The sequence below is a fragment of the Vombatus ursinus genome, unplaced genomic scaffold, assembly GCF_900497805.2.
Source record: "Vombatus ursinus unplaced genomic scaffold, bare-nosed wombat genome assembly UNPS02014793.1, whole genome shotgun sequence".
Taxonomy (NCBI): Eukaryota; Metazoa; Chordata; class Mammalia; order Diprotodontia; family Vombatidae; genus Vombatus; species Vombatus ursinus.
Genome location: NW_020954571.1, coordinates 6,140,618 through 6,162,579, shown reverse-complemented (window position 1 = coordinate 6,162,579; position 21,962 = coordinate 6,140,618). Strand labels below are relative to the sequence as shown.

Below are 21,962 nucleotides of genomic sequence, written 5' to 3'. Positions count from 1 at the left end.
GAACCAAAGCACACAGAATATGAATATTAGAGCTGGAAGGAATTTTGGAAGGTAGAACAGAAAGCTAGAGCTGGAGAGGAGCTTAGAATATGGAATCACTGTGCTGGAAGTGACCTTAAAGATTACCTAGTTCAATCCTCTCTAAAGAAGGGAAAACTGTGGGACAGCTAGGTGGTGCAGTGGATAGAGCACCTGCCCTGGATTCAGGAGGACCTGAGTTCAAATCTGGCCTCCGACACACAATACTTACTTGCTGTGTGACCCTGGGCAAGTCACTTAACCCCATTGCCCAACCCCCCCAAAATAAAATAAAATAAAAAAAGAAGGGGAAACTGAGACTCAAAGTAACTTGCTCAAGGCTACACTGTGCATTAGTGGTAGGGTCTGAATCAGAGCCCAGGTTTCCCGATGTTTAATCTAGGCTCTTTCCAGTCAGTCAGCAAAGTATTAGGTGTCTCAGAGATTATGCTTCATTTAGTTCCTCATTCCCATTCCCTTACCACCACCAACTTCAAAAAGTAAAAAGCCCCCATTCCCTCAAGAGAGGCAATAAAATCCACTGCACTGTGTAGGTGATGTGTTATGGGGGCTACAGTATGGGTGATGGAGAACAGGAGTCCCAGCAAAATAGAGCTGAAAGACCCATTCCTTAAGTCCTGGGTCCTTCTCTCCTCCCATCCCCTTCACCTCCCTTTCCCAGCTAAAGCATCATGGAATAGATTTTCTTGGGCACCATTATAGCCATTATCCTCAGGTCACGGACTCCAAAGTCCAGTTGAATATGGATAGAACTCCAGAGGCATTACCACACACATTTGTGCACATACATGCTTGAATGCGTGCGTACAGGCTGGCTCATACACACTCTGGCAGACCTCCCTTCCTGCCATTCCCCCCCCCCCCTTTCCTTGGTGAAGAGGGCCTGAGCCAGGTTGCCATGACAACAGCAAGGCTGATGCTGAGAGAGTGGGCCTGGTGGGGCCAACCCTAGTGGATATTTATGATGTGGCTGACAGGTGGAAATGAAAGGGGTAGGGGTGAGGGCAGGAAGACAGAGGGGATGGAAAGGCAGGGAGTCACCCTCTTTTCCTCATGTACAATATTCTCCTTGGCCCCCAGATGGGGATGCGACAGAGAAGCTCACTCCCCCAGCCATGTGGGGGCTTTAAAAGCCATCTGATTCTGGAAAAGTACTGCCTTCTCCCTCATTCCTTCATCAAACACCTTCTCCTTCCCCCGTCCAACACCTCCTACTAAGCTAAACAACTGCTTCATCCATCAAATGCCTCCCACTACTCTAAATACTTTCTCTCCCATCCCATCATTCTTTCCTCTATTCCTTACTCCTTCCATTTCCCCTCCATCACACGACCCATCAGCACATATCCCTTTCTTCCATCAAATCTATTCTCTCCCTCAAGATCAGTCCTGAAATACCTTGTCGGCAACACAGAGGAGCCTGGAGATTGTAATGGGTATAAGGGACTGCTCAGTGGAACCACAGATCAAGCTTCCAAGCATAGACAGAAACTGAGATTGAGCCTAGGACCACACATGATCTCTTCTTATTTGAACAACCAGACCTTTTGCTAATTATCAACAATAATAATAGTAATGACTCATATGTCACTTTCTTCACAACCACTGTGTGAGGTAGGTAGTGTAAATATTCTCTTCATTTGACAAATGATGAAACAGGATCAGAGAGGCCAAGGTTATACTGTTAGAGAGATCTGCTCCTCTTCCAGCAGCTCTTTCCATCACACCATATTTTATTTGTGGCAAAAACCTGTTTGCAGACCCCTCAGCTTGAACTTCGTGTCTTGCTTTAGCAATAGTGGGGGGAAGGGTCCTTGTTCTGGTCCCCTGATTATCCAAAACTAGTCTTTCCCAGGCAGGAAAAGTGATTCTGTGGTCCTGCTCATGTTCCAGTAAGGTCAAACGATACAATGGAGGGCAGGCTTTGTCTCCCTTGGGATCCCAAGCATGACTCTGACTACCAAAGCCTGATGCAGCTTAATCATTCAATTCTCCAGCTGGGGCAAGAGGGTGGAGGTGGGGGGAAGGGGCTCCAACAGGGACTACTGAGGCCCAGCAGATTCAGTGCAGTGTGGTAGGAGAGGGTTAGCAGGAATAACACCAGGGACAGAGATTGCATCTCCCTGGAATGCAGGTCCCCCTCTCTACCTCCAAATAATTATCGAATGTCAGGGCTGGAAGGGACTTTAGGGAGCACCATGTCATTTTATATATGAGGGAACAGAGGCCCCCAAACTCATAAAATTAGTGACTGAGCCTTGTGAGATATGATTCCAGGTCTCCAGACTCCAAATATAGTACTGAATCTTGCCCATTCTTCAGAACACAGCTCCAACGTCCATCTTCTCCACAAATCCTCCCAGTGAGCTTCCCCTCTTCTGCTCAATTAACCCCAGTGGGTCCCAGTGCCTCAAGGAATAAATATCAATTTGTTTGGCATTAAAAACCTGGGTCCAATTTACTTTTCCAATCTCATTATAGTCCCTTTTAGAGGATTTTAACCCTTTCATCTCCAGGACTCCTTTTCCTTACCCCACCCCCACCATTGATGTAGGCATCTCTATAGTCACTATTTTGGGTAAGCAGACCTCAGGCATGCTCTGCTTTTAGTCCTTACTCCCCTCACCCCATTCCACCTTGTGAATACCTGCAAACCCCACTCCTCCTCAGTTTGAGAACTATGATCAAATCTCCATTGTTATAGTTTCTGAAGGGGTATATCCTAACCACTCTCCCATAGTCCTACTTACCATCTTGGTAACATTCCAGATCAAAGTGTCCCTCCCTGACCACTATTCCCTGATATGTGTTAGAAGGTAAGCTCCTTGAGGGCAGGGACTATCTTTGCTTTTGTATCTCCAAGGCTTGGCACATAGTAAGAACTTAATAAATGCTTGTTCATTCATTCATTCATTCATTCATGGTCTAGTCATGCTGTCCTTGTTGTTCCTTTCACACATTCCATCTCTGTCCCCCATGCCAGGAAGACACTCCTTCTTTACCTCTACCTCTTAGAAGCCCCAATTCCTTTCAAACCTCAGCTCAAGGGGACAGCTGGTGGTGCAGTGGCTAAAGCTCCAGCCTTGGAGTCAGGTGGACCTCAGTTCAAATCCAGCCTCTGACACTTGACACTTAGTAGCTGTGTGACCCTGGGCAAGTCACTTAACCTCGATTGCCTCACCAAAAATAAATAAATCAAAGCTCAGCTCAAATGCTGCCTCCAACATGAGGCTTTTCCTGATTCCCCTAGCCTCTAGTGCTTCCCCTCCTGCTTCCTAATTAACCTTCTATTTATTTCCTATGTGTACATGTTATGTCCCCCTAACAGGATACAAGCACCTTGAGGACAGACCAGTTCATTGCTTTTGTATCAATATTTTGCCTTTGCTCAGTGCCTAGCACTTAATAAATACCTAGTGAACACTGGTAGCACTTACCACCCATGCCACTCCATGGACACTGATCACAGCTGGCCTGACCCTGCTAATATGTTTCACATCTGTGCCTCATCTCTTCAACAAAGCTAAGGTTCTGTAGGGGAAGGTCTAGATTTTACTTCTCTCTGGGTCCCCTCTCATGCAGATCTGGCATGTGATGTACGTGGTAAATGTTTGCTGAGTAAGTGGTGGCTATGGAAATGCACTCTGTGGACAGTGTGGCCACAGTCACTAGCAATACCACAGGCCTGATGGGAAGGGGAACCTATCTGTGGCTCTATTCAGCAAGCCCTAGTGGCATCAGGACCCATTGCTCTATGTTTTCAGATTCTTTGGCAGGATGGTCAAAAGGAGAATTCACTACCCTGGAAACTAGATCTTAGTAATAATAGCTAGCATTTATAAAACCCTTTGAGGTTTCCAAAGTGCCTAAAAATATTGTCTTATCTTAACCTTACAATAACCCTGGGAAGCTAGTGCCATTTTACAGATAGAAATCTGAGGCAGACAGAGGTTGAGTCACTTGTATCCCCAGGGTCACATAGCTAGTAAGTGACTGTAGGTGGATTTGAACTCAGGTCTTCGAAATTCCAGGTCTAGCACTCTATTCACTAAGCCACCAGTTCTAAGAATGGAGCTTTTTCATCCCAGGCTCTCTTGCCACTTGGAAAAGCTGGTTGGGACTGTAGCAGGAATGCTATCAGCCTCTTCACTCACCTCCCTCTCCCCACAACTGGGAAAATGCTGGCATCCAGGGAGCCCTTTTTCCAGCCTAGCCTCTGGCACCCCTGAAATAGCTCTGGAACACCTGACTCCTTAGGTCCTGGCCCCATGGTTGTTCCCAGGCCAGCGGAAGGAATGTCTGCCCTTTATAAGAATGACAACAATAAAACTCCAACCCTTCACATGTACATAGAGTTTTACAGTTCACAAAGCACTTTCGCATTCATATTTAGCCCTTACAACACCATTGTGAGGTCAGCAGGGAAATGTTTCTCCACATTTTACAAGTGGGTAGGCTGAGATATAAAGAGATCATAATTCGTTCTAGGTCACACAGCCAACAGTAGTAAGCATCAAAACCCGGCAAGAAGCCACGTCGTTTTGTGTTTGTTACTACATTTTTTTCTAGAGTTTGAATCAGCCTCGGTTCTATTCCTTGCACTCTGCTTTACACAAAACAATGGCTCATAATAAAACTACGAACTTAGTGAAGTTTGAGTTCAAAGTCTTCCTCCTTGTCCAGGACTCCTATTTCCTTCTAGGTAACCAGTGTCCCCCTCTTGGCCTGGGATCTTTGTAACAGTAGGAAATTGTCTGATGAACTAATTCACATTGACATGTTCTCACTCCCCTTGGCCATTCTTGGGGATTGCTTAATGAAATGTTAAAAGCATTAATGGTGGATTTTCAGACACTGTGACACTTAGATGGATGGGAATGCTTTGGTGAGAACAAACCTTGAAGGCAGCAGCCTATGTATAAAGCCACAGGTTTTCCTTTACATGGGCCCTGTCTGCCCTTTAAAAAACTCACTCCATGGCTTCCTTACTTCCAGCCACCTCCCTAGCACCTCATCACCATGTCCTTGGTGACCAGAGAAAGCTCTGGTCACCTCTGTCTCACCAATAGCCTTGGATGAGAACTGAATGCCTCTGGCCTATGCCCATCAGTCCTTCAGGTTCATGGAGTCTTTGTCCAGTGTAGAGAAGCGAATCAACTTCAGGCTGGGTGGCTGGGGCTTCCTGTCATCCCAGAGGTACTCAGGGGACAGGACCTTGGAAGGCTTGTGGGAAATGAAGCGCCGATTCAGGTGGCTTTCCTCCTGCCAGGCAGCCATGATGCCATTGGCCTTGTCGGCCAGAATGGCCATGTGACAGCCCCCTGTGAACTCATACACCCTTTCCACTCGACCACCAAAGACTGCCCCACCATAGTAGAAGTCTCCCTCACCGTCAGCAACAAAAGCCGTGGACAAGGGCCTCCGTTCATAAGGGAACTGCCACCGAGGAACAGTAAAGTAGCCAGGGTGGATGGCAGCCACCAGTTCTCCTAAAGTCTCTGCACCCCAAGGATTCCAGAACACCATGTCTATATCAAGACAGTAAAGATAGTCTACCTCCCGATGGCCCCTGGAGGCAATGAATTTGTTGATTGATTCCATTCTACGCATGGAAATTTCCTCCCAGTGGGAAAAGCCCTGGATGGGGATGACTGAGAGGTTTCGGCCAGGTCCCAGGAGAACATGGGGTATTGCCTCTGGGTCATCAGTGAAGATATAATAGTTCACCTGAAAACCTTGCATGAAGAATTCTTCAGCTGATTCCAGGAAACGACGGACAAATCTTGTGTATCTGGTGGATGGATACAGAACAGGGTAGGACAATATGAAGTGTGATGTGGAGAGAAAAGAATTCACTCCTGTTTCCTTACCTTCACTTTTATTATTTTCTCCACCTAGAATTCTTCCCCTTCTTCCTGCTACTTACCCATGTTCTACCCATCTTTCAAAGTCCCACTAAAGCTTCCCATCTTTAAGAAATCTTTAACCCCCCTATTTCTCACTGTTGAAGAGAATCTAGACATTGACCTTGAGTGTCCTTAGGACAGGGACAGTGTCTTATGCTTCTTCTCTATTCTTTCTCCTCATCCACCTATCTAAGGCCCAGCATATAGATTATAGATTGATTTCAAGGTGGGGGGCAAGGAGCAAGTCAGAGAGAAATGTCAAAGAGAAAAAGAGAGATATTCCTGGTCCCCTGTCCACCTCTAGCCCAGCCTCTTACTTCCCAACGGCAAATGCTGTGACTCCAATGGTGAGATTCAGCGGCCGATAGGCGTTATTCAGGAGCTCTGAGTTGAATGTCCCTTCAGAGACAATTGGAGCCAGCCATGGTGTAAGCGTCAGTACATCTTTTCGTCTAGTAAGAGAGAAGGGAGAAAATGGTGAAATCAGTGTCCTTCCCTTCACCTTTCCCCAATCTTTTCTAGAACACAGAGCTAGAATCATGGGATTCCAGTGGATTCCAGTGGTCAGTTTGTATTTATGGAGTTTATTTGTGAAAAACACCTTCCAAGTCTGGCATAAAATCTGACTTCACTGAGAGGTAGGAATTTCACCTACACTCGTATCCAAGGTGCTTCAGTCACTGAAAGCCTTTGGCTGTTCAGGTCAGTTATGCTGAGGCTGGACCTTTAATTTCAGCTCATTGCAAAAAGACTTTTGTAAAAATGAGAAAGAAGTTCCCTAAAGGGCCAGTGTTTGACTTTCAGATTCTTTAAAGTAGTGAGGGAAGCCTGGTCAGAACAGTGTGAAGTCACCAGATGAGAGTATTCCAGGGGTCGCTGACCAAAGCTGCTTTCTTCTCTCTCAGTAGGCAGAGTAACAGAATGAATCCTAGAATCTCAGGGTTGAAGGGGAAATCAGAAGGCCTTTAATTCAAGCTGCTCCTGAATCAAAGTCCTCACATGTGGTGAGCCCCGGACTCTTCTTGGAAACCATTAGTAATGGGGAACCTCTGACCTCCTGAGGTAGCTCATTCCACTTTGCGTCAGCTCTAAATAGTGGCAAGTTTTTCCCCATATTAAGTCTACCTTCCTTTCAGCAGCTTTTGTTACTTTCTTCTACTTCTGACTTCTGGAGCAAAGCAGAGCTAATCCTCTCTTCAAATCCTTCAAGGCAGTGATCATACTGTTTTCCTTTCCCAACATATTTTCCCTTTTCCAGGCTAAGTAGCACAGTGGATAGGGCACAAGGCCTGGAGTCAGGAAGACCCAAGTTCAAATCTGCTTTCAAACACTTACAAGCATATTTAACTTCTATTAACCTCAGTCTCCTTAACTCTAAAATGAAATTAATAATAGTACCTACCGTACAGGTTTGTTGTAAAGGGTCAAATCAGATAATACTTGTAAAGTACTTAGAGTACTTGGCACATGATAGGTATTTAATAAATCCTTTTTTTCTTTCTCCTTCCTTCCTTCCCTCCCTCCCTTTTTTCCTTCCTTCCTTCCTTTCTCACTCATATTGCATAGCTCCCTAACATAATGACATCCTGATCGATCTTCTCTGGCAGTGGTTTGTCTTTTTCTTTCTGTGACCCTTTCCTCCCTTCTGTGATATTTGCCAACAGCCCTCCCACCCCAATTCAGAGGCTAAATATCCTTTTACTCTCCACCCCAAATTCTCTACCTCCTCCCCTGCCCTTTCCCCCAACACTTCATTCAACCTGCCCCATGGACAGGATCTGAAATCAGTCACTTAGCCTTCAGTGTGAATGTCAGTCACTCTATTCTCTTTCCCAGAGAGGCTCCCACTTTAAGCCTAAATTCAAACTGAGAAATAAAAGTTTGGCTTCTCTGGGAAAAGGGTTTCAGACAGTAGGGAACAGGTAGGGAAGGAAATTAGGGGACAGGAAATCTAATCATATTATAAAAGTGGTGGGTGACTATCTCCATGGAGAGCTAACCCTGATGCTGAGTATAGGTTTTCCCACAGTAAATGAGCCCCCTCCCTGACTATCCTCTGGGTGAGCCATCCCTCCCAGTGTAGACACACATGATTTACATCTGGAACAACACTGATACACTCTGACGTTATCTGACTTTCCTTTTTTATATAAAACTGGGAGCTCCTTTAGCATCCTTTTCATCTCTAAGGGTCTCTAAAGTCCCTTCGGGCTCGGAATTCCATATCCTAAGTAGTCTTTTCTAGCTCTGATATTCTCTAGTTCTACTGGATATTGGACAGTGGTTGTATGAAAATGGAATTATATCATATGAAATCTGGAAGGAACCTAAGAGTTCATTTACTCTGAAGCTCCCATTTAACAGAAGAAAGAAACTGAGTCTTAGAGAGAGAAAGACTTGTCCAAGGTCATGTGTTGAGCAATGACAGTAAAACCAGACAAGGTGACTCTCTGCCCACTGTTCTTCTATTTATTTATTTTCAGGCAATTGGGGTAAGTGACTTGCTCAGGGTCACACAGCTAGTAAGTATCAAGTGTTTGATCTGAGGTCAGATTTGAACTCAGGTCCTCCTGACTTCAGGGCCAGTGCTCTATCCACTGCGCCACCTAGCCGCCCCTGCCCACTGTTCTTTCCACTACTCCCAGCTTCCTGTCTATGGTGATAGAAGTTTTCATAGGATCAGAGCTGGAACATACACCATAGGTCATCCAGTTCAACTTCCTTATTTAATTTTAGTTTTAACTAGTTTTTTTTTTTTTAAAGACTAGGTCTCCATATTTTGTCTAGGCTGGAAGTGTAGGGGCTGACTATTCAGGGGCCCAATCCCAAGAAAGAATGGCATGGAATTCTGTCTGTTCCATTTCTCACCTGGGCTGGTTTGCTCCTCCTTAGACAACTGGTTCTCAAATCCCCCAAACACCATCTCTGGGTCCTGGGGGCTCACTGGCTGATACTGGACTTAGTGTAGATAACCAATCAGCTTAGTCCACTGCAGCTCAGAGTTCCTGAGCTCAAAAGATCTGCCAACTTCAACCCCTCTCCCAAGTAGCAAGGATAACAGATACGCATCACCATGCCTGGTAAACCCCTTCTTTTACCCATGAGGAAAGTGAAGCCAAAATAGGGAGAGGACTTACTCAAATTCACACAGCTAGCTTGAGGCTGAGCTAGGATTTGAATCTGGGACTCCAAATCCAGAGCTCTTTTTACTACACCATCTGTGTCCAAGATCAAGACTGCTTTCTTCTGTGTTCAACTTTTCTTCAGAGTCTCCTAGTCTTTTTAAATTCACACCCTCATATTCTAATTCAGTAGCATTTTTTCATTCTGGAATGGGTACCCCTAAACAATCTACCAGTTTCTCTTGTTATGGTTGTCACTGGCCCTGTGGCTGGCCTCTGGAAGCAGGGGTGAAGGATGTGGGTGGAATGGGCTCTTCTTGGCCATTGCACACGTGCAATGACCATCAAGCCACTTTGCTCCCTGGCCAGCTGTGGGCCATCTCCTTCCTCCCTTTCTACATCAAGGACACAATTTCTGGAGGTTCTAAAGCAATGAATCAAACTCCCCTGACCAGTGAGAGAATTTATCCAGGAGGAAGTACCCTTTCTACCTCCCCACTCCCTCACCCCAACCCTCACCAAGTACATTTCATTTCCAACCCAGTGGACAGTAACTTACTGCTGTTCTAACAACTTTGGCTGAGGATAGAGTAATCTGCAAAGAAAGAAAACAAAGCATGAGGTTCACATTCTAGACACAGCCCCACCAGTTTCGACCACTGTAAAGACAGGAAAAAGAGGAATTCTTCTTACTGGGGAAAAGGTCGAAATTTCTTTTCTTCTGTGGCTGGCAACTTCATAGAACTGTATCAGAGGAGAAAAAAGAGAAATGAGAGTTTAGACTTTATGGTCCTTTAGGAAGAAATGGAAAAAGAGAAATGAGAGTTTAGACTTTATGGTCCTTTAGGAAGAAATGGGGATGCTCTAGGTGGGCATTTACAAGGCATAAGATGGCGGCACTGGCTATCCCAAGATCCCAGCTAAGGTCATCTCATTCTCCTACTACTGTGACATTTCCACCATTAGTCAGTCACTTCTATTGGTCAGCAATCCAGATAACAACAACAGTAAAGATAGCAAGGCACAGTGGATAGGGAGCTGACCTTGGAGCCAGGATGACGTGGGCTCAAGTCATGACTGACACATCCTGCCCTTGTGACTCTGGTCTCTCAGTACTTCAGACAACTCTCCAAGACTAGAAATTGCAATGACTAATGTGGAAATAAGTTTAATATGATTGCACATGTATAGCCTATATCAGATTGCATGCCGTCTTGGGGAGGGGGGAGGAGATGGAGGGGAAAAAATTTGGAACTCAAAATCTTATAAAAGTGAATGCTGAAAACTAAAAAAAAAAATTAATTAAAAAAAAATAAAGACTAGAAGTTGCAGAGGATGTGTTGACCTGGGTTGGCAGAGGGAATTTCCTCCTTATCAGTGGAATCACAGATCCAATCACTAGGCCTGATCATAATAGCAATAGCTGATGTTTTACATAGTATTTTAAGGTTTGAAAACCAAATTTGCACATGTGATTCCACTTTATCTTCCCAACACTGTGAAGTGCTGTTATTACCACCCCCATTTTGTGGGTGAAGAAAATGAGACTGAGAGGTTAAGTGACTTAGTTATCCAGGGTCACACTGCTAGTAAGTATTAGAGGTGAAATTAGAACCCAGCTCAAGGGATTATACATTTAAAGCTGAAAGGTTCCTTGGAAGCCATTAAATCCAACTCCGACCATTTTGCAGATGAAGTAAATAAACAGGATGCCCAGGGCCACAAAAGGCGGGATTCAAACACAGATGTTTTAGACTACAGGTCAGCCTGTTTCATTCTGCACTATTCCACGCTGCCTCTAAACGGTGTGTCCAGGTTGCAGAAAGCCCCCATGTCCATGTTCCTGCACCTGGGAGAGAGTGTGGGCAGGAAGTGGGGGCGAGCTGGTGAGCAGGCTGCCATAAGTTCCGCCCCGCTCCTGGTCCACATGTTCCTCCAGGAAGGTGAGCTGGTCACACATGACCATGATCCTGGCTCTACAGTTGGGAGAGACCTCAGAGGCCATCCAGTATAAATTCCTCACTTGACAGATAAGGAAACTGAGGTCCCAGGATATTAAATTACTTGCTCAAGTCCCATAGAGGCAGTAAGCGTCAGGGACAAGGCATCGCTTCCTTGTGGAATACAGGCACTACGAGGCACTCTGTAGAAACCAAACAAGCGTGGCTTTGGTGAGGTGAAAAGAACACTGGCTCAAGAGTTAGGAGACCTGGGTTCAAATCCCAGCTCCATTATTTAACAGCTATGTGGTCCTAAACAAGTCACTTAATCAAATGAGATAATATTTTGCAAAAAGCACTTAGCATAGAGCCTGGCTCATGTTCAGTCGTTTTTCAACTCTTCATGGCCTCATTTGGAGTTTTCTTGGCAAAGATACTGGAGTGGTTTGCTGTTTCCTTCTCCAGATCATTTTACAGGTGAAGATACTGAGACAAACAGGGTTAAGTGACTTGCCCAGGGTCACACAGCTAACAAGGGTCTGAGGTCAGATTTAAACTCAGGTCTTCCTGACTCCAGGCACAGTACTCTTATCTATTGAGCCACGTAGCTGCCCATATGGCTCATAGTAGATGCTATATAAATGCTTATTCACTTCCCTTCCCCCTTCCCACTTAATTGCTCCAAGACTTGATTTTCTCATTTGCAAAATGGGAATAACACCACTTGTACCACCTCTGTCACAGAGTTGTTGTGAGGAAGGTGCTATTATTAAAGAGGCATCTGGGCACTAAGGGAGCTGTCTGGTATGACAGAAAGATTCCAGGAGCAGGAATCCAAAGCTGCAGCTGTAGCAGCAGCCCTCTACTTAAGTCACGGGGTTTCCTTGGGCAAAGCACTTCTTCAAAAGGTTGTACACAATGTCATTCTCTATGCAGTTGGGGTAATAATTCCTGCTGGGCCTCCTTCACAAGGTCATTTTAAGAATTAAATTCACTCAACAAGCATTTATTAAAAGTCTGCTAAGTCCAAAGCATTTATGGCTAAAAAAAATTACAATCGACGTTTTCAAGGAGTTTACATTCCACTGATAGAAACATAGAAAAGTAAAATACAAGGTAGGAAGTGAAGAGGGCAAAGGAAAGATCCAGACGTGTGTGTGTGTATGTGTGTGTGTGTGTAGAATCAAGGAAGATGACAAAGATTACATGAAAGAAGGGGTGTTTAAGCTGAATCTTGCAGGAAGACTTTTGAAACAGGATACTTTGGGGCAGCTAGGTGGTGCAGTGGATAGACCACCACCCCTGGAGTGAGGAGGACCTGAGTTCAAATTTGACCTCAGACGCTTACTAGCTGTGTGACCCTGAGTAAGTCACTTAATTCTGTTGCCCTCCAAAAAAAAAAGAGCACTACTTGGAAAAGCGCTTTTTACATTGCTAAAGCAGTTACTATATACATAATATAAGGAAAAAAAGTTATCACTGGAGATCATATAGCCATTTTACTGAAGAGGCAGAAGGCGAAAGCGATTCATGTGATCAGGGAACAAACTTGGAATTGAACCCATGTTTCCAGGCTATAGTAGCTTCACTGCATTTGTTTCTTCAAATTAAAGTCTTTTGTGAAAGGGAGCTTTTTATGGAATCTGGAGGAGCAGAGGATACCTGCTAAAAGACAACCCACCACAGTAATGCCTGCCTCACTGGTGCTTCAGATTACCAATAACTTTTCCTATAAAACCCTGAGGGGAAAGGAGTGTACTACTAGCTCAATTTCATAGATGAGGAGACTGAGGCTCAGCTAACTAGTGATGGCTCCTGGGTCACAGAGCTCACATGGAAGCCCGAGTTCAAACCTAGGCTTGCTGATTCCATGACCAGTGGTCTTTCTGTCATGCTATATTCTTACCTGAGTGACTTCAGGAACAAGCCAATACTGTGCCTTTACACATTACTCAACAATGTTCTTGGAGATTTATTACCTTTATTCCACACCCAAAGCCAACTCAATACTTACAAGGTTTCCGGGCAGGGGAGGTAATATGGGAGGTAATGGACAGACCAATTCCAGGTTAACATCCTGAAAGGAAAGAGATCTGATGCATGTTTCTTCAGAGAAAAGAGCAGTTGCTTAGCAAAAATTAAATTTACCAATAACATAGTCAGGGAATTGCTGGGCCATTTGTTTGACACTACTGTCGACATAAGTCAAAGCTAGTTGTTAGCGAATGGCTGGAGTAGAGAAAAGCAATCTGGATTGTTTTCACAGAAGAGAAAAGTGGGAGACCAAAGGAGGAGAGAACACATTCCCAGTGCCATGATTCTAGGACATTCTTTATAGTATTTACAAATGACTGATTTAAAAACTGCCCCCTTTATGTAAACAGGCACTGCTCTCCTGAACCCCTTCCCCAGCCCCACAGCCCTGGCTGCCAGAGCCTCCCCCCCATCTGCTGAAGCTCTAGCCATACTGTCTGTCCACTCAGACTACAATTCCCGCAGCCTCACCTCCAGGTGGGGCTATTACAAGGGTCAAAAGAATTTCCAGTGCTATAGGTTTAGGGTTAAAATGTATTCTTGGCATCCCCAGATAGAATAAATTTCCCTAAAAACATTATAAAAAAAGATAATTGGAGTCATTAATCCTAAGATAAAGGTATATTTTGGGTTAAAACAGGGACCTTCATTATCATGAATAACACCATTTCTGTATGAAAATGCATTCCCACCTCCAAACAACCAACCCCATACAACCTATTTGTAAACTGAATGCTGCCTCTCTTTATTTCCCTCTGTTTGGTGAGATATTTCATCCCCATTATTGACAGGACCTCTCTTTCGCTTTCTTTCCTGCTCCCTCTCATCCCTCCCCTCCCTTCAACATGGTACTTTGATTCAATAAATATTTATCAAATCATTAAGTCCTATCTTGAGTGGAGAACTCTACTCAGTCCAGGAAGGAGACACACATTTTAGAGAAGACAGAAGTCTCTAAGTTTACAGAGCTCATAATCTAGGAGGGGGAGAATACACAAACATAGATAACTACTATACAATATTCTATGATAAGTACATTAAAGAAGGATAAAACCAAGTGCCATATGGGGTCTAAAGCAGAATAACATTTCCAAAGGGGTACGGGGAGAGGGCAAGGAATTTCACTTTCTTGGAAGAGGCAGACTTTGAAGGATGGGTAGGAATTCCCATAGGTAAAGAGGACAGAGAATGTGCCATATATAGGGAACGGTGTGAACAAAGGGACAGAGTAAAAGGATCATAGATCACTCAGCCCAACCATCTCATCTTAGAGATAAGGAAACTGAGATCCAGATAAGTGACTTGTCCAAAGTCATACAGGCAGTAAGTGGCAGAGTTGGGACTTGAATCCAGGACTTCTGTCTCCAGATCTAGCACTCTTTCCACTGTACCATAGTGGCCCTCTAAGTCAGGAGGGTTCAGAGTGTGCTCAGCAGACAGAGTGTCCAGTTTTGTGGAGAGCAATCATATTAGCAAGTCCAGGAAGACAAAGCCAGATTGTGGAGGGCCTTGAATGTCAGGCAAACAAGTGTGAACTTGACTCAGTGGGGAACAGGGAACCACAGGAGATTTACAGTGTTGGACTATTTATAAACATAGTAATGAAAAGGATAGAATGAACAGCATCAGTAACCAATACCTATCTAAGGGCATCTACAGGTAGGCCTTGAAGGAATCTCTTCCAGGACCAATCAAAGGTTGCTAAGGAACAAGCATTTAGTTATTCTGCCTCAGACATCGGAACAGGAAAAGGGATCAAAGTTTTGGGTTTCTACTTTTCAAACAAAAAGGAAAAAAAACAAACACACATTTCCTTCCTTCCTTCCTTCATCCTGAAAAGGTTCTATATCTATGTCTGTATCTATATACATATCTATATCTATATCCATCTATATCTATCTCTATCTATATCCATATATATAATCTGTATCTATCTATCTACCTATCTATCTATCTGACTCAATCCCTATGAGTGAACAGGTGGGTGGGAGGTTAGTGTGAGCACTCAGGCCTAGACAGGCTCTCCCCAGGGTGTCACATTAAACTTACCAAATGACCAAGAAGATGCTGAGTAAGGTGAGGGTGATGGCTGCCAGAAGCATGCTTCTCCAACGCATTGCTTCGGATCGTGAAGGTTGATTCCAGCGTTGTCGAGCCTGGTGCGCCGTCTTCCACAGTCTGCTAAATAAAAGTACAGGCAGAGATAAAGTCACAGCCCCCTCTTGACCCTATTGCTTAGCATGGGAAAAAGAGTCCTTCTCTCTGTAGCTTCTGCCTGAGACTTGGGAGGGAAGGTAGGTGGTGAAGTGCACAGAGCACTGGTTCTTGAATCAGGAAGACTCATCTTCCCAAGTTCAAATCTGGCCTCAGACACTTACTAGTTGTGGGGCCCTGGGGAAGTCACTTAACCTCATTTGCCCGTTTCCTCATCTGTAAAATGAGCTAGAGAAGGAAATGGCAAACCACTCCAGTGTCTCTACCAGGAAAACCCCAAATGGGGTCACAAACAGTTGGACATGACTGAACAAGCAAGAGACTTGGGAAGCTTCTCTTGATTCCTCCCCAGCTGCTAGGGCCCTCCCCAGTTTACTCTGTATTTATTTTTTTTGCATATGTTTATGTGGGTGTTGTCACCCTTGATAAAATGCAGTTTTTTAGGGTGTGGACTGGTTCATTTTCGTCTTTGTGTTCCCCGGAATACTTAGCACGCGTTAGTCATGTCTGACTCGTCCTGACCCCACTGGGGGTCTTCTTGGCAAAGATACTAGAGTGGTTTGTCATTTCCTTCTCTAGCTCATTTTACAGATGAGGAAACTGAGGCAAATAGGGTTAAGTAACTTGTCCAGGGTCACACAGCTAGTGAGTGTCTGAGGCCACATTTGAACTCAGGGAGATGAGTGTTTCTGACTCCAGGCCTGGCACTGGATGTGCTATGGTGCCACCTAGCTGCCACATAGTAGGCCCTTAATAAATGCCTACTGATTGATCAATTGAACAGCCCCTTAGGATAGGATGATTAGGCCTAGATTCTCCCAAACAATACCTGGCAAGTTAGCATCGTATCTTATCTTAAGGACCTATGGCTTCTCCCTATTATGATCTCACATCCCACATGTCGTTTTTGGCAGGATTGCTTTTATTATTAGTGACTTCTTTTCTCAGGAATCCAAAGGAATGTTTCCCCTGTAGTATTACTCTCCCCTTCTATGAAGTCAAAGAGGTCATTGAGCTTTTTGCTGTTTCACACCTTTACCTTCAGCCTCAGACTGAGCCTTGATCCCAACCACAGACCTCTAATTCTAGCCAGCACAGACTGCTCCTTTGACCTTGGGGCAACATTGCCTTGTGGATTGTTGGATTTGAAGTCAGAGGACTTGGGGTCATATCTCAGCTCTGCCATTTTTATCTGCTTGGTTTTGAGACAGTTTCTTAATCTTTTTGGGCCTCAGTTTCCTCATCTGTAAAATGAGGAGGTTAGAGTAGGTGATCTCTCAGATCCCTAAATCTAGGATGCTATAATTCCTGACCACTGACTGGATCCTAATCCTGACTTCAGGTTTACCAATGACTGATCCCAACCACAGAACCTGAGCAATGGAAGAGACTTTATATATCTTTAAATCCAACCTCTTGCCCAGCCAGTTACCTTACAAAGTTATGGGGGACCAGACAAGAGTGTGAATGCCTCATATCTTCCTGATCCTGATTCCTGATTCCCATGTGCCCAGCACATAGGAGGTGCTTCTTAAATGTTTATTGAATGAACTGTTGCATTGCCAGGATTACATAGTATGAGCTACTGTCCCCATCCCTCAACATTCTGCCCGCAATGTTCTCCTGCACTCATCACATCCATTATACAATATCATTTTATGTCTCTTGGTGTTAGTTATTTTTTCATAGGTATATAACTCATCCTTTTTTCCAGACTCTAATATCCTGGAGTGCAGGGACCAGACATATCTCATTCATCTGTGTCCCTCTCAGTGCCTACGCCATACCGCAAACACACTAGGTGATCAGTAAATGGTTGTTGGATTGTTGGTTGACTAACCCACTTCCTGAGATAATGGGATCCTAGATTCAGAGTTGGAAGAGATGTTATACATCATCAAGTCCAAACCCCCACCCCCCCATTTTATAGATTAGGAAGCTGAGGCCCAAAGAGATTAAATGATTTGCCCAGGTCCCACAGATGGCAAGCATTGGAGGTAGGATTAGAACCCAGGTTTTTCTGACTCCAAATTCAGTACTCCATAGTCTGGTCTCTGGACAGATCTCTCTCTTCCACTTAAATGAATGCAATTGTCTCTATCAGGTTCCCATGATGGATTTCAGGACAGCAGGACACATTCCTTGGGCCCTGGGGACCTCATTGGCCAACGTGCTTTGGCATGGGCACTTTCTTTAGTTTCACCAAAGCTTCCATGGCCAATGTCCCTGTGCCTGGCATCTCTTCACGATGTCCTAAGTTTAGTCCCGATTCTAATATCTACAGAACAAAGAGGAGCAGGTATCAATCTCTACTGAGCATTAACTGAGCTCAGCCTTTAAATCTAGCCCAGGAGGAGGGGCCTTGAGGATATAGTGGAAAAGAGCCCTGGTTCTGAAAGCAAAGGGCCTGAGTTCATATTGCATGTCTCGAATTCACCACTCGTGTCACCTGGGACAAAGCTCTTAACTTCTCTGGACTTGTTACCTCATCTATAAAATAAGTGACTTGGATTAGACAGACCCTGAGGACCCTTCCAGGCCTATGATCTCTCTCCTTATTTCTGTTCCTGGTAGGTGTGGAGACCTCCCAGTGACCAGAGAAGCTCTGCCTCTACCTCAACCAAAGACAGGCTTCCCTTTTAGGCCTCTAATCTATTCTCTTTTAGGTTGTATTAAACCCAAGTGGGCCCAAGGGTACCCACATTCAGCATGCTTTGAAGGTTGGAAAGTTTCCACTGTAAGATCAGAGCTCACCTTAGAGGTTCTAGATGATGGATCTTATTTGCCTACACTCATAATAGCCATCTGCTTCTCAGGGTTCTGTCCTGGACCCTCTTCTCTTCTCTTCTCTTCTCTTCTCCCTATACTACTTCATTTGGTGATCAACTCCCATGATTTACCATCCATACGCTGATGCTTCTCAAATCTCCTTATCCTGCCCAGCCTCTCTACTGGCATGCAATCTTGCATCTCTAACTGCCTTTCAGTTATTTTGAACTGGATATACAGTAGACATCTTAAACTCATTATGTTCAAAATAGAATTCGTTATCTTGCCCTGCTAAACTCTCCCTGAACCCTTACCTTCCATGTTACTATAGAGGGCACCACCATCCTCTCGGTCCCTCAGACTCACAGCTCAGGAGTCATCCTGGACTCCTCACTATCTCTCACCCCCCATGTCCAAGCTGTTGCCAAGGCCTGTCCATATCACCTTTGCAGCATCTCTAGACTACACCCCCTTCTCTCCTCCGACACTGCCACCGGACCCTCATCTCCTCACGTCTGGACTACTACTATAGCCTACTGGTGGGTCTGCCTGCCTCAAGTCTCTCCCCACTCCAATCCATCCTCCATTCAGCCTTTAAAGTGATTTTTCTAAAGCACATGTCCAATCATATCACACATACACATGCTCTCTACAATAAACTCCAGTGGATCCAGAACTCCCATTGCCTCTAGGATCAAATACAAAATGTATTCAAAGACCTTCATAACCTAGCCCCCTCCTTCCTACCTTTCCACTCCAAATCAAGTACTCTTCAATCCAGTGACACCTAGTTTCCTGACTGTTCTACAAACGAGACACTGTCTCTTAGCTCTTTTTCCTCTGTTCTGACTACCGATCTTCCTGGCTTTCTTAAAGTCCCAACTAAAATCCTATTTTCTATAGGAAGCTTTCCCCAGCCCCTCTTAATTCTAGTGTCTTCCCTTTGTAAATTAGCTCTCATTTATCCTGCATATAGCTTGCTTTGTATATATTTGCTTGCATGTTTTCTCCCCCATTCAATTGTAAGCTCCAAGAGGACAGGGACTGTGTTTTCCTTCTTTTTGTATTCCTAACACTAGGCACAGTGCCTGATACTGATACATAGTAGGTGCTTAATGAATATTTATTGATTTATTTATTGTTACCCAGTCTGCTCCTCCCTAGATGAGGAAGACAATCAGACTCTTCCTTCACAGTTCTGATGTATTGCTGCTCATCCACCATGGTAAATGGCAGGCTCAGGCCAGTTTTTCTTAATAGTGTCTTTTTTTTTTTATAAGGGGTAGGGAGGAATAAATGCCTGAATTATCCCTTTCTCCATCATTCTGAGGAGAAAATAGTTAATTGAATCAATCAACCAAAAAGAATTTTTTAAGTGCCTACTAAAGGCACTGTGCCACATACTGGGAGTACAAAGACAAAAAAAAAATCTTTGCCCCCAGGGAGCTTCCATTCTAACAGAGGAGATAACACACGCATATATAAATATATGCAGAATATATACATAATGATTGCAAGGCAGCCTTAGAGCGAGGGTATAGCAGGAGCATCAGGACCATAGATTTAGTTACAGCAGAGTTTGTTTTTTGTTTTTTCTCAAAAAAAATCTCTTTTGTGTTATAGATCCTTTTGGCAGTCTGGTAAAGCCTACGGACCTCAGTACAACACCTAAAATACATAGGATTACAAAGGAAACTAATTAATTAAAATAATTATTCAAACGTTAAAACAACAAGAAGAACCACACAAGTTCACATGAAGAACCCCTGCACTACAAGTAGAAAGGTTTTTGGAAGTTACCTAGTTCAATCTCACCCATTTTACAGATGAAGTAACCAAGGCCCAGAGAAGGAAAGGGACTTGTCCATAGCCCTATGGATAGTGACAGAGTCAAGATATGGATCCAGGTTCTGCTTTTGCATCCAATGCTCTTCCCACTACACCATGTTGCTTTGTCCTTTAGTTTCCTCATTTATAAAATGGGGATAACAATGTCACCCATCTCACAAGGTTGTTGTAAAGACCAAAGACAATATATGTAAAAAGCAATTTGCAAACCTTAAAGCACCACATAAAAACCACCACCATCATCCTTATCACTTTCTTCTTCCTATGATTAAAGGTAGTAGACTGAAAAATCAAATATCCTGGGAAATTAATTCCCAAGTCCTCTTGGAGGCTGTGCCAGTGCATTAGGAGATTCTATTTATTTGTCTGGTCAGTGAGAGACCAATCCTCCCCTCCTCCCTCTCCCCTAGGCGGTCTCTGACAGCTGGCAGTTTCAATACAGCAATAGCTGCAGGGAACCATTGGTGTTTATATGGTTTCCAGGCTTCTTACTGGGAGGCATCTGGGTGGGAGGTTGGTAGGAGCTGCGGGCCAGGATTATTTTTAAGCCATTTCCTTGTGTGTCTGGTTCCCACAAAACAGGGTAAAAGCCCCTAGAGCCTGGGATCTTTTAGTCTAGTTCTCTCTAAACAGATTTGTTGAGAAACAAATATGGGATGACAGAACTAAATCCTGGCCTGGGAACCAGGGTTCTAGTGCTAGCAATAACACTACCTTGCTGTGCTGCTTTGAGCAAGTTATTTCACTCCTCCTCTGAGCCTGTTCCTTAATCAATGAATAAGGGGGTTGTGATTTCCTAACCTGGGGTACACAGTATTCCTGGGGTCTGTGGAGAGATTACAGAGAGGATATGAACTTGGATAGGAAAAATATAAATATTATTTTCACTAATCCTTAGTTTCCTTTGTACCCTACGTATTTTACGCATTTAAAAATATTCTTCTGAAAAAAAGACACCCACAGGTTTCCCCAGATTGCCAAAGGGGTCCATGACACGAACAAGATTAAGAACATCTACATTACACAGTCTCTAAGGCAGGTTCCTTTCAGTTCTAAGATCCTAGAATTCATTAGAAGAATAAATTTCCAGAGACTGTGCTTAAAATAAACCCATGGTGAAGCCATTTCTTCCTTCTCCCCTCCCCCAATTGCTAGAAGCCCTAGGCCAGCTACTCCCTTCAGGGTTGCCCACCCAGAGAATCCTGTTTCTTTGTGATTAGAAATTGGCTGAGGAGCCAGGTCCCACTAGATTCCCCAGGAGGGATTTTCCTACCGAGACAGAAGAGACCCTCCCCGAGCCCCAACTCACCCCTAAGCCTGGGGAGGGCAGCAAGCAGTAGTGAAAGGCAGAGAGACAGGCAGACAGGTAAGCTGGCTGAGAGGTGGGCAAGCAGGGTAGGTGGTGGGCAGGCAAGATGGACTCTCGTGGTCTCTCCGGAGAAGGGCGCAGGCGGCAATTTAGCCTCAGCCAGCTTTAGCGGCACCTCAGTTAGGCTTCCTCTCTCTATGTCCTTGGCGTCACAGTCACCAAGGTTTCTGAGAATCCGGGGGCTTGGAACATCAGTCCTGCTGCAGAGAAAGATCTCTACTGCCTGGACTAAGCTGGAGCGGAGCCACCGCCCTAGCTCCCAAGGCTGCTGTAATCAGAAACTGCGTGGCTTTCCGGCTGGCCCTGGTCAATTTCACTTCAAACTCGAATTCGCTGTTGGTCTGGCTTGCTGCTCCTCCCTTTTCTCTATGCTGGGGGGAAACAGCTTTGTTTCTCCTTGAGGCTAAGGACTGAAAGGGGAGGGATGGAATAGAAGCGAAAGGGAGGGAGGCACCGAGGGAGAGAGAAGGGGGAGGGAGGGGTTGCTTGGCTAGAGGTACGCACCATTTAGAGAGGAAATCACTCTGTTCTGTACCAGCCAAATTTCCTGTCTGTAAACACATAAGCATGCATACCAATACACTTGCACACACGTGTCTGGACTCAGGAACTCTGACATATACACAACATATACTTTCAACCCCCTCAACACAGCCAAATGTGTGACCGCAATGGCTCAAGGTCATTCTTCAAGGTTCACCTGGGGGCTCCTGTGGTTGGA

General features: G+C 44.6%; 1 protein-coding gene across 4 annotated transcripts; it reads right to left on the bottom strand.

The window, feature by feature from the left end:
• Positions 1-4,377: 4,377 nt before the first annotated feature.
• GBGT1 (globoside alpha-1,3-N-acetylgalactosaminyltransferase 1 (FORS blood group)) lies at positions 4,378-21,703 on the bottom strand. 4 transcript variants are annotated; one of them, XM_027869806.1, is made up of 7 exons: positions 21,182-21,703; positions 15,091-15,219; positions 13,022-13,084; positions 9,761-9,811; positions 9,627-9,662; positions 6,263-6,397; positions 4,378-5,830 (listed from the first exon to the last, which is right to left on the bottom strand). In XM_027869806.1, the coding sequence occupies exons 2-7, from the start codon at positions 15,156-15,158 to the stop codon at positions 5,146-5,148; spliced, it is 1,038 nt and encodes a 345-aa protein (XP_027725607.1). In that variant the 5' UTR covers positions 15,159-15,219; positions 21,182-21,703; the 3' UTR covers positions 4,378-5,145. The 4 variants fall into 4 exon arrangements, with proteins under 4 accessions (XP_027725607.1, XP_027725606.1, XP_027725608.1 ...); XM_027869805.1 differs by having other exon boundaries at positions 15,091-15,222; positions 21,182-21,702; XM_027869807.1 differs by lacking the exon at positions 21,182-21,703 and adding an exon at positions 18,010-18,584 and having other exon boundaries at positions 15,091-15,222.
• Between the last annotated feature and the right edge of the window lie 259 nt (positions 21,704-21,962).